Here is a 13,584-nt window from a genome sequence, read left to right on the forward strand (position 1 = left end):
TGCTTCTGCAACAGAACATCACATCGAGAAAAGAGGGTTGTTTTCTTGATGTCTTTGCACCTCTTCCATCAGGATTATCCCATTCAGCTCAATAGAATCTCTACACTTTTTCTTCCTTGGAATATTTACTTCTCTATTCTTGCTTAAATCTTTCTCTAACACCAAAGATAGTAGCTTCTTAATATGCTTAATCTTTCCACCTGCTCCGTGGGCTCTATCAGTTCCCTCTAACCAGCCTTTGCCATAAATAGGGCCTCCCTTTCTCTGCCCTTTGACATTTCTCTCTGTAATAGATTCTCAGACAACATTGATTAGAAGCAGCGACAGAAGCCTTTAGTATTTGCGTGGTGTCAAAGAGCACAAAGTTCAACATTTAGTGCTGATGAAGTATGCTTTACATTGCTTGTGTTGGAAGCAATCCGTGTGTGTGTGTGTGTGTGTGTGTGTGTGTGTGTGTGTGTGTGTGTGTGTTGTGTGTGTGTGTGTGTGTGAGAGAGAGAGAGAGAGAGGAGATGAGAGAGAGAGAGAGAGAGATTGATTGATTGATTGATTGATTGGTTGTTGGCAGCCAATATCCATAGCAGGTTCTGAGTCTGCACTTGATTGTAACATTGATGGCATTTAGCTCCTAAATGGACAAATGCCTCTTTATTCACCTTTGTGTTCTCTTGTGCCATGCTGAGGATACAGTTTATGTTAATTGGCTTAATTGCCTCTACAAAAATGGTCTCCTACCATTTATATGGAAAACCCAGGCTCCTTTCCTCAGAACCTAAATAACATAGGTGTTTTCTGAAGTGCATTGCGGTTCCATTGAATTTTCTGACTTTAATTCTTTTTCAAGCATTTCCCAAGCACCTCCTGAGCTCAGTCAGTTTTGGGAGAAAAATTCTAATCAGCAGAAATGCTTTGAATATGTCTCTCTCTCTCTCTCTCTCGCCACATAACATTGTCGCATTTCTACAGTTCAATCCCAAGCTGCTGACTTCCTAACAAATATGAGCCCTCCGATAACCAAGGATTATCTCTTCAGCCTGAATCCCCAAGCAGTGATTTTTCTGGCTTCTTTTTACAGTTAATTATCTCAAAGGGCTACTGAAATAGCATGTAAAATTGTCTTCAACATTAGGCAATAAAATGGACTAATCTATGGAAAATAGATTATATTATGATATAATCCTTCATGAATTGAATTTATATTCTTACTCTAGTTAACTTTTCTGTTCCAAGTGAATGACATAATGGACTTGTAGAGCTTGCCCATATCTATAATGTTAGCCATAGCTCAGTAGATAGCACTCTTTTGCCTCTGAGTCAGAAGATTGTGGTTTCAAATCCCACCCCAGAGACTTGTGTATATAATCCAGGCCAACACTCCAAAGCATTAGTGAGAGAGCGCTTCACTGTTGTAGGTCCTGTCTTTTGGATGGGGTGGGTACCAAACTGAAGTTCTGTCTTCTCTCTGAGACAGAAAGAGTCCATGATTTTGAAGACAAGCAGGGGGCTTATCCCCAATATCTTGCCTCACATTTATTAGTCAGCCAACATTTATCCCTTCACCACCATTACTCAACTAAACATCTTGTCATTATCACATTGCTCTTTGTAGGATTTTATGCTTTTTGTAAGTTTTACTTGCTGTTCTTCTGATGGGGGAAGTATAGCCGGAAGTATGTCATAAAGTTCTTCACTAACTGTAAATTCCTTTGGAATGTCTCGGGATGTGATCAGAGATACTGAAATGCATTGTACTTTCTGTATACATAAAGAAAAACTTGGATTAAGTCAGAGGCCCTACTTACTTTGATACAACCAGGTATATTTTGGTATATTTGCCTTACAGAAGGTTTTGACTGTACCCTTGCTTCTGGTTCTATTTGCCCGCACAAGACCCTGTTAACAAAGGCTGAGGTGGTTCCAGCAATATCACAGTTTTATATCTCCTTTTATTCTCTCTCTCTCTCTCTCTCTCTCTCTCTCTAATCTAACCCCTCATTAACCTATCAAATCAGATGGCTTCGTCAACAGCTCATTCACTCAATCAGAGATATTCCCTCTACCGCATCTATTCCTCCCACACCTTCACTGCAACTTAAAAATAACATGTTTCTCTCCTTCCCCTTTCTGACAAAGGGTCTTTGACCTGAAATACTAACTCTGTTTCTCTTTCCATAGATGCTGCCTGACCTGCAGAGTGTTTCCAACATTTTCTGTTTTAGGTTACCAGTATCTTCAGTTCTTTAATTTTTCACGATAGTAATTATTATTGATTTCCTCAACTTTCTTTTGCCAGATATAAATGAGTTGGATTTTGAAACTTCCATTAGCAAACCTTTCATCCAGTACTTGCCTGAGAGCACACCAGTGTAAAAGGGAGATACATCATCCTTTCCCACTCCCATTCTCCCTAACTGCTGGATCCCCAGTATTACTGTTACCCTCTCATTTCACACCCCTTAAACCATTAGGATCTGTATGGAAATGTCAGTGCTGTAGACTGCGACTCGAGTCAGGAGTGCAATCAGATCATAGCTCTTATGTCAAATCTGATCCATTTACTGAGTTGGTAAAAAGAATTTAATACATTGAGTGAACTGCAGGCTAACACCAGAAAAACAAGCATGAACACTGAAAGACTGCTGTAAAAATCCCACTGTTTCATTAAAGCCATTCAGCGAAGGGACCTTGTTACGTCTGGTCTCACCTACATGTGACCCCTGTTCCACAACCTTGTTGAATTTTAATACTCCCTAAAATGGCCCAGTCATCTGTAGTTATTCTACAGGCAATGTTGTCCATATCTCAAGGACAAATAAAGTGATGTTTGCAGGAAAGAATTCTCCGGTTTGGATGTAAGCACAGCACATGTGAAGAACTCACTTTTGACAGGAAAGGTCATCAACTAAAGAGACTGGACATCAGCTGAAGAGATGTCTGGCAGCATTAAACCCAGCAGCAGACACAAGCCAGAATTAAAAGTTCGCAACAAACAATCTGCTGGAGGAACTCAGCAGGTTGAACAACATCAGCAGGGATTGTCAACCTTTCGGGTCGAAACCCTGCATCAGGACTAAAAGTTTGCAAGTCCCTAGGGCTGGGTGGGCAGTAGGAAGGAAATTGGAATGGGCTGTGAAGAAGAGAGGCACACTGACAACAGAGATTGAAAGAGAGATCTGAGGGAATATCAGCAAAGGCAGGAGGGAGTTACAGGGATGAGAAGATAAAAGTAGGAACCTAACTAAAGGAAAATTGACACCTCGTAATCTCCAGCAGCACCTTCAATAGGGATGGCCCTTTAATTATCATTAATTAATTAATCAAGCCTCTAGCTCGGACTTGCTGCATTGTTCAAGGCCTGAACCATTCGCAAAAATTGGATGTGTGACAGAATTGTGCACATGACATCAATTCATGCAAGTGGCCTTCATGTACATACATGTCACCTGCACAGAGGATCCACTCTGGTTTTTTGCAGAAGTGCACAGCACACCTAATTGCCCAATCACATTTAACAATGGGTATTAAGGTAAAAATTCACACATAGTTCAAATGAACTTGTATGAAAAAAATAACCTTAATAATCCTTATGCAGAGTTCAATATAACAATGAACAATCCAATATCTCAATGAGAAAGCTTAAAATGTAACATTCAAATAACAGGCATGTGATTGCATTTTATGCATATTTATATTTGATCAGTCCAAATCATAAACAGCATAATTTTTCCACAGGATATACCTTTTGAATACCATCACAATTGTCTAATCTAAACAGCCATTTAATCGCACTACCCACATTCTTAAATTAGTTAAGTGATTTTGAAGCTCAGAATACTTGTTTTATCAACACAGATTCTTCTGTGTAATTTTATTCTCTAGCAGCTAAACACCAGGATTGAGTGACTTTCTCCTAGTTCTGTCCCAAACCTTCCACTACTGGATTTACAGAAAGGATATATCAATGAGATCTGATATGCAACTCTGAAAAGGGTTGATTCAAAGGTACGCAGATGAAAGAGTGGTAAGAGTGAGTTCTAGTCAGCCTTCCAGAGAAACTGGTCCTTATACCATTGCTGCACATGATGGATTCTTTAAATCACATTATAGCATACTTGCAACAAATGAATGAACACTCAGCTCTGACTTTTTTGTGAATACTATCAGGAAGATGCTACTTTGTCATAGATCCAATGGAAACCTAATTCTCCTGTAATTTCCCACGTGAATGTTAAATGCATGGCTTTTATAAATCAATCTTTCCTTTTCTTGACATATTTAATATTCACTTGATGGTTGTCAATGATGGAATGTGAAATGTTCTGGTCAATTGACACAGGCTGGTACAGCTTGTCCAGAGCTGACAGTGGCTCCCAACCATTTGAGGTTTCCCACTCCCACACTGGCTGAGGTTACTGGCCCATTTTATGGACACATTTGTGCTTTATGTCTCTGCTTACTGGGATATGAATTGAAATTGCCCAGACTTGGACCACATGATACCTTTTCAGCTTAAGAAGGGGTGAAGATGTTAATTTTTATGACAGTACATTAAATTTAACCCAGATGCTGGAACTGAAAATTTAGTGTGTCATTTGTTCCATGCAGAGCAATCAAATATGTTAGTAACTGTTAATCCGAGGTTCTCACATTAGAGAACAGCATTAAATAAACATTTGGGTGTGATATAGATCCTCCCATCCATTTTCAACATAAGATAAAGCTGTCCAGCTAAAGCTGTCCACTTTCTATGGGTTGCTTAACTTAAAATTACCCTTAAATACTTAAGCACCTGGAAGCATAGTTCATAAATGAAACTTTCTCTAATGACCCATTAAAAAGAAGATAGAAGCAAACAAAAGAACTGAAGTGATATTGGAACATTTTCATATTCAGGTGGCTGTCATTGTAAGTAGCATCATAGAAACACTGTCATGAATCTAGTTAGTTATACTTATGATCAGCTTGAAAGCACTGATATTTGTGTAACCTTACCTTCTGTTTCATTGTACTTGGCTGTATGTTTTAGATCTGATCAAGTGTTTAAATTTACATGATGATTATCACTTCCCTCATCAATATCCAATAAAGTGAAGTGCTGTTACTGATGTTATGTGGGCGAAAGTGCCAGTCATTTTAAATGCATAAATACCATAACTGAGCTCCTTTTTATTAGTGAAATGTTGACTGGCATACTAAGGGTGAATTCCTAGCAACAGCAATAGATGTCAGAGAGACAATCAGCTTTAATCTAATATTTGTTAATGATAAACGGCAGTCCAATAGGTCGAAAGCTTTTAGTTATGCAGTGAGCAAAAGATGGACCATCAACCTTGTTAGAACATTGATAAGACAAAGGCTGTAAATTTTCTGCATGTATGAAGTAGAATAGTATTTGTACACATTCTAGTTTGAACATAAATAGCTAGAGTTTAAGATACAGACACAACCTTGTAAGGAAGTGTACCAGGATTCACAGGTTAATAAAAACAGAAAATGCTGGAAACACCTAGCAGGTCAGGCAGCATCTATGGAGAGAGAAGCAGAGTTGACGTTTCAGGGAAAGAGAGTAAACAAGTTAGTTTTAAGATGCAGAAAAGGTTGCAACCCTTGCCTCACCCTAGCAGGAGTATCAGAGACATTCCCTTTGTCCAATCTTCCCCAGATTCTATCCAACTTATCACTATTTGCTTTCTCTTTTTCTCAGTTCTGGGGAAGAGTCTTCAACCTGAAACAACAACTTTGTTTCTCTTTCCAGGGATGCTGTCTCTCCCACTGAATGTTTCCAGCACTTTTTGCTTTTACTTCAGATTTCCAGCATCAGCATTTTGTTTTTGATTTTCATTTGCATGTGACTCTATCTGACCTGATCTAACTGTGCGTTTGCAGTGTAGGAATGGCTGCGTCAGTTTTATGGAAACCCAGCCAAGGGGCGAAAAGTAGACTTGCCTGTGATAACACTGGGAATCTTTGACAGGAAGCTCTTCACTGTTCGGATAGGCACTCCGCCTGCTTTGTCATCCTGCATCCGTATGATGATATTTTCTATCTGTTGAAGAAAAGAAAAAGACTGCTTGTTAATTCTCTTTTCAGAATACAAGCTCTGACAAGCAGAGCATCCTAGTGTTGATATTAACTGCTACCAAAATGCAGCGTCTGGTGTAGTCAAACATGTTGTGGTACCATTAGTTTCTCACACTCGCTGGCAGAGAGACTGAAGGAGGCAGTTGAATCTTAGAGTCCTACAGCATGAAAACAGGCTCATCACCCCACCAAACCCAAGCCAACCATCAGGCGCGCTATTACACTGATCCTACACCCATTTTATTCGCTCTACATTCTCATCAATTCCCTCCAGACTCTACCGCTCACCTACACACCAGGGGCAATTTACAGGGGACAATTAACTACCAACCTGCGCGTCTCTTGGATGTGGGAAGAAACCAGAGTGTCCAAAAGCACACACACACACACACACACACACACACACACACACACACATATGCATATATGCATGCACACACACACGCACACAAACACACCAAACACAAGCACACGCACAAATACAGATCATCTTGTCCACACCATCTTTCTCAATCACCCTCTCCCCTCCCAACCTTAATTCCCCTCTTTCCTTCAGTACCCCCTCCACTAACTTCCTCTTTTGCTTCCTCCCTCCCTCCCTCAGTCCCTTTCTCTCCCAGCTTCCCACCTTAGCTCCATCCCTTCATTCGCCCTCTCCGCTGGCTTTGATTATGATATACTGCATATCACAAGCTGATCTCAAGACCCTCTAGATCCCCAGTGCAGTAAGATCCACCTCCAGGCATCAAGGTGCCAATGGCTAGATCTGTGTAAGTTGCAGCAGAGAAACAGATTATGATCTGAGATATGCCAGGCTGTGGCATCATTCCCAATGAGGACAAAATGAGATGAGATGTTCTCCCAGTAGTGTAGTGGTTAGCATGATGCTATTACAGCGCCAGCGACCCGGGTTCAATTCCGGCCACTGTCTGTAAGGAGTTTGTAAGTTCTCCCTTTGCTGCGTGGGTTTCCTCCGGGTGCTCCAGTTTCCTCCCACATTCCAAAGACGTAAGGGTTAGGAAGTTGTGGGCATGCTATGTTGGCGCCGGAAGCGTGGCGACACTTGCAGGCTGCCTCCAGAACACTCAACGCAAAAGATGTATTTCACTGTGTGTTTCGATGTACATGTGACTAATAAAGATATCTTATCTCATCTTATCCAAATGGTACCCACTTTCTTGCCAAGGGTAATTCAAGCTTACTTGAACATCTAGAGTTAAATTCGAAAAAAGAAAGAAAATTCCCAGTCTGATCCCATCCTAACACCACCTTATTTTGCGGCTTCCTAACTTTTATTTTAGCTACAGTGGTTATAATCATGGATGGCTGGCTTCTGATTTTAATTGCTTCTGCAGTGGCAGAACTCCCATGTGAGAGAGACTGAGGGAGATAGAGAATTATTCAGTAAAGCATGCATTATAATTGTATTTTAGACAAAATAAATTGTTGAACCACTTCACAAAACTGGGAAAATTCTCCTTGCAAGCAGCCACAGAACTGCACAGATATCCAAGACAAACAATGAACGTGGGCAGTCACAGTTCTCATCAGCTGATAAGATAATATAGCGAATGCAAGGGTTTGACAGCAATCAGTGAAGTCTATAGCACATTGCAGAGTGCTGGGCCAGATGTATCATGTTAATGAAGTATTTATGTTGCAACATCACTTCTAACCGTGATCCTGCACGTCATTTGTAAAGACGATTCTATTTGTATTATTGGTTAGTTTTGGCAGTTCAGTCAGATCTTCTTTCAAACAACGACGCAGCGGTAAACAGAGTTAAGGTCATAAATAAAGTGTTCCAATAACCCTTCCTTCTTTACCTCACAGCACAGCCACAATCCTTCCATTTTCTAGATTGGCAGCTATTTTAGCAAAATCTGTTCTGAGTAAATGAGAGCAAACACATCTTTTTTTATTTCTAAACTAAACTTTATTCATAGAAAATACATCTAAGTACAATAACACAGTGTATGGCTCTCTTTACAGTCGCAGTGCTGTTGGTTCTAGACATTAGTGCTGTCAGCACATTCTGTGTACCTTGCACCATTGCCACTCATGTGGTCTCCTGGGATGATACAAACCTCAAGTGTTTGAGAGGTTGTTACACGGGACCCAACCCCTCGATATCTAGCGGCAGAAGGACATTCGACAGCAGTCCTTCCCCGCAACACCGGTTTGCTGGCTGGACTGAGCTTCAGTGCATCCCCCAGCAGGTACTCCTGCAGCCTGGAATGTGCCAGTCAGCAGCATTGCCACACTGACATCTCGTTGTACTGAAAAGCCAACAAGTCTCGAGCAGACGAAAGAGCGACTTTCACTGAGTTAATGACCTTCCGGCAGCACTTGTATATAAAATCACGAGGGACATAGATAGGGTGAACACACATGGTTGTTTTCGCAGAGAAGGGGAACTTAAAATTAGACAGTGTAGGTTTAAGGTGAGAGGGGAAAGATTTAGTGGGGACTTGAGGAGCAACTTCTTCATGCAGAGGGTGATGTGTATATGGAATGAACTGCCAGAGGAAGTGGTTGAGGCAGGTACAGTAACAACATTTAAAATACATTTGGATAAGTACATGGAGGGGTTTAGAGGGATATAGGTTAAATGCAGGCAAATGGTACTCGTTTGGTGGGCACTGTGGCCAGCATGAACGAGTTGGGCCAAAGGGCCTGTTTCCGTGCTGTAGTACTCTATGACTCTATGCCTCTATGACACTTGATGTCTGTCCCTGGGAACAGCCCGTAGATCAGAGGGTCCTCCATTACACAGCCCAGGATGCACCTCGACAAGGCACCTTGAATCCTTCTTTAGGCCTCCTTTGTGAATACACAATCCGCAAAGAGGTGAGCGACCATCTCATCCTCATCACAGCCATCCCAAGGACAGCGTGCACTGGGAGTGAGATTCTCGGACCGTACAAGAAGGATCTGACGTGGATGGTCACTCTCACCATCAGCCAAGCGAGGTCTTGATGAGGTCTGGCGATGAAGCATTCTGCAAGATGATCTGGAAAGTCTACTCAAGGAATCACCCCACAGGATCCATCATATCTTTGTGCCTCAGTGCCTCGAGGATATTCCATGCAGACCACTACCTGATGGACTTGTGGTCCAAGGTGTTTTTCTCAAAGAACTTTTTCACAAAGGATACTTAGAGTGGCAATGTCCAATTGACTGGGACATTGCGTGGCAATGGGGCCAAGCCTATCATTTGTGACACTGGGGTCAGGTAGAACCTCAGCACGTAGTGATAATTGGTGCCCATGTACTTCGGTTCCAAGCACAGCCTGATACAGCCACACACAAAGCTCGCCATCAGGATAGAGTGTAGAAAAGTACAGCACAGGAACAGGCCCTTCGGACCATTATGTGCCAAACTAATTAAACTAGTAATTAAACGCCTAACTAACTAATCCCTCCTGCCTACACAAGGTCTGTATCCCTCCATTCTCTGCACATTCATGTGCCTATCTAAGAGCCTTTTAAACACCTCTATCATATCTGCCTCCACCACCACCCTTGGCAGCGCATTCCAGGCACCCACCACTCTCTGTCTTAGCTTCAGTGTAGTACAGAGGGAGAGCTGTACTGTCTTTTGAATGTGGCATTAATCTGAGGATGTGAAAGGTAGCATGACACTGTTTTGAAATTGAGTTGAGATATTTTCCTGGTATTCTGGTTGATATCAAATCCTTTACCAAAAGACAATAATATTCAAGAGCAGAATTAGGCCATTCAGCCCATCGAGTCTGCTCCGCCATTCAATCATGGCTGATTGCTTTTTCAACCTCATTCTCTCGCCTTCTCCCCGTAACCCTTAACCCCCCCCACCAATCAAGAACCTATCAACTCTGCCTTAAACACACCCAATGACTTGGCCTCCACGCTCCTCTATGGCAACGAACTCCACAGATTCACTCCCCTCTGGCTGAAGAAATTCCTCCTCATCTCAGTATTAAAGGGACATTCCTTTATTCTGAAGCAGTGCTCTTGGATCCTAGTCTGTCCTACTCATAGGAACATCCTCGCCATGTCCACCCCATCCAGGTTTACCAACATCACAAATGCAAATTATCTGATCATCACTCTGCTGTTTGTTGGAACTTGTGTGATTATTGGCTGACAGATTTTCTATATTACAACGATAAGACTGTAGTCCAAATCTATTTCACTGACTGTGAGGCACTTCGGGGTGACTTGAAATGTGCCGTAAAAAAGGAAACCTTTCTTCCTGAGATCAACTCTGCCCTTGACTTGAAAACCAGAATTTTCATTCAACAATTATATTTGGAGATATCTTGGACAATTTCTGTAGAAAGGATTTACAATAGATGTTTTATCTTAAAACATTGCATTTTCATGCAAATTTGTAAAGAAAAATAGATGAGGCATCCAGTAATTAAGATGCTCAAATGCTCAAGAAACAGGTTTTGTGATTATTCACAGACTGGAATTTATAATCTTGTGCAGGTAATTGATAAGCACAAGGATAATGTGTTGTGGAGCCATTAGTCAGGACAATCGGCATACCAGATCTTTACTTTCTGACAGAATACAGGGAAGGAGATCTATGGATGTACAGACACCTCCAGTCTGTCAGTTTATTTGAGACAGACTGCCATCAGTCAGCCAGGCAACGAGGGGAATGGAGCATCGGAGAGACGAGTTAGCAATGAGCTTGTGAAATCAAGCCAGGTGATCTGCTGCTGTGGGGATTCGTAGCTTGTTCATTATTTTATCCTGCAAACATATGAACATATAAATTAGGGGCAGGAACAGGCCAGTCTCTCAAGCCTGCTCCACCACATAATAAGATCACAGTTTCGCTGACTGTAACCTCAGTTCCAACCATGGTAAACTTTTAATCCTTTGCTCATCAAGTATTAATCTATCTCTGCCTTAAAGATACTTAGACACTCTTTCTTACACTGACCTTTGAGGAAGAGAGTTTCGAAGACTCCTGACCCTTTAAGAGATAATGTTCTCCTTATCACCTCACGGCTCTTGGGAGAACCGTGAGGTGATGTTGCAGCTCTGTAGAACTCTGGTGAGACCACACTTGGAGTATTGAGTTCAGTTCTGGTCGCCTCATTATAGAAAGGGTGTGGAAGCTTTAGAGAGGGTGCAGAGGATATTTACCAGGATGTTGTCTGGATTGCAGAGTATGTCTTATGAGGATAGGTTGAGGGAGCTAGGGCTTTTCTTTTTGGAGGGAAGGAGGATGAGAGGTGACTTGATAGAGGTGTACAAGATGATAAGAGGCATAGATCGAGTGGACAGTCAGAGACTTTTTCTCAGGGTGCCAATGGCTAACACGAGGGGGCATAATTTTAAGGTGATTGGAGGAAGGTATAAGGGGGATGTCAAGGGTAGGTTTTTTTACACAGAGAATGGTGGGTGCATTGAATGCACTGCCGGCAGAGGTTGTGGGGGCCGATACAGTAGGGACATCTAAGAAACTATTAGATAGACACATGAATGATAGAGAAATGGGGAGCTATGTGGGAGGGAAGGGTTAGATAGATATTAGAGCAGGATAAAACGTTGGCACGACAATGTGGGCCGAAGGGCCTGTACTGTGCTGTAGTGTTCTATGTTCTATCTCAAGGATATGAGAACATTAGGATAACGTCATCCCTATCTTAAACAGGCAACCCCTTATCTTTAAACAGCGATCCCTTGATCTGGGTTCTACCACATGAGGAAATATCCTTTCCATATCCGACCTGTCAAGGCACCACAGCTACTTGTACATTTCAGTCAAGTCCCCCCTCACTCTTCCAAACTCCAGTGGATACAAACCTGACCTGCCCAAACTTTTTTCCACACAAGACAACCCACCCATTTCAGATTCCAGGTGTTGGAAAGTGATCGGCACAATGTGAGTCTCAATGCTTGTTTGCTGTGCAATTAATGATTTGTATCTGTGTGCAGTTTCACCTTGAAGAAGTTGAAGCTGTACATGAGTGAAGGCACAAACAGCCAGTTCATACCAAAAGGGGGAACGATTGACACCCCCTCTTATCATGCCAGATACAGAGCAGGGTGAGTCAATACCCAGGCAGCTAAGGTGCTCAGGTTGCTTATATGAGGTCCCTGCAATCAAGAATGGAGTTAAGATAACCCTATACATTACATCTGGTGTTCATTTTTCAAACACAAAAGCCTGCTTACAATTCTTTTTAAGTAGCTGCAGACCTTCCGTTACTCAAGTATTTTAACAATACCATTTTTCTGCAAAGTCATTGAAAAGCTGTTTGGACAGACTTCAGCAATTCCCTGGCTACAACTAAAGAGTGACTGAAACTTCTTCATGCTGGAAACCATAAACCAAAATGGCGACACAGAGAAACTGAACCGGTTGGTCAGGGCGCCTCACCTCATTGGGGTCAACTGGATGATAAAAATACCGTTGAATACTAATGAAAAATATAACTCTTTGTTGGGAATGGTCATTATTCTGCATTTTATTGCTTTGATGTCAGCTTTCGGCTTATAAACATGTCTATATTTTTAAAATTTTTTTTTGGTATCTGGGCGTCCCAGGCAAGACCAGCATTTATTCCTCGTCCCCAGCTGCTCTTGAGGAGCTGATGGTGAATCATTCTCAAACTGCTGCAGCCCTTCTGGTGAAGGTACTCACTCCCACGGCACTGTTCAGTAGAGAGCTCCAGAATTTAGCCAAGATTTTCAGGATTTAGACCCAGCAGCAATGGGGAACTAGTGATATTTTTTCCAAGTCAGGATGATGTACAATTTAAAGGGGATTGTGCAGGTAGTGGTGTTCCCAGGGGTCTGCTGCCCTTGTTGGCCTTGGTGGCAGAGGTGATGGTTTGAGAGAGGTGGTGGGGTGGCCTAGGTGAATTATTGCAGTGCATTTTGTAGATGGGACACACCTAACCGCTGTGCAGTGGTGGTGGAGAGAAAGAATGTTCAAGGTGGTGGATGGGGTACAGGTCAACAGGTCGCTTTGTCATGGATTTGGCACAGTCATGAAGGGCGGCAGGGAGAAGAGCAGAGGGAGCACAATGATCTGGAGTGGTTCTGGCCAACTCAGTGCCTACCTGTCCGGGTGGAATATCAACGGACCTGAAAGGGATATGGCAGGGTGGAGCGTAAGCGGACCTGAAAGGGAGAGAGATGGCAAGACGGACCGTGTAGGGTGAATAACCAGCAAACTGGACAAAGCAAAGTGGCTACGAAACAGAGAGTTCGCAATTGTAAAAGACGGAAGCAGGGAGAGAAGGGCATGTGGTAGTGGACCTGGCAATATTGAAGAGGTGCAGGGTGACGAGCCAGCACACCAGACGATGTGAAATATAGAAGCGGCTGACACGGCAGAGGGTATCCCATGGAGCGCGGAGGTTGCGGGCGGCGGGGAGAAGCCCAGAGGGAGTAGGATGATCCGCTGTGGATCCGGCAAACTGGATGCGGACCGGAAAGGGTGAAGGCAGGGTGGAGCTCCGGCGGGCCTGAAAGAACGAGAATGATTCGAGC

At 42.6% G+C, this 13,584-nt stretch overlaps 1 protein-coding gene across 1 annotated transcript in view; it reads right to left on the reverse strand.

Annotated features, from left to right (window-relative positions):
• The window catches only part of rgs6 (regulator of G protein signaling 6), a 470,045-nt gene that overhangs the window by 136,074 nt on the left and 320,387 nt on the right, over nt 1–13,584 (reverse strand). Inside the window, exon 3 of the mRNA XM_052012918.1 lies at nt 5,947–6,046. Coding sequence (XP_051868878.1) covers nt 5,947–6,046 — 100 coding nt within the window. The remainder of the gene's footprint in view (nt 1–5,946; nt 6,047–13,584) is intronic.

Source organism: Pristis pectinata, chromosome 1, assembly GCF_009764475.1.
Source record: "Pristis pectinata isolate sPriPec2 chromosome 1, sPriPec2.1.pri, whole genome shotgun sequence".
Taxonomy (NCBI): domain Eukaryota; kingdom Metazoa; phylum Chordata; class Chondrichthyes; order Rhinopristiformes; family Pristidae; genus Pristis; species Pristis pectinata.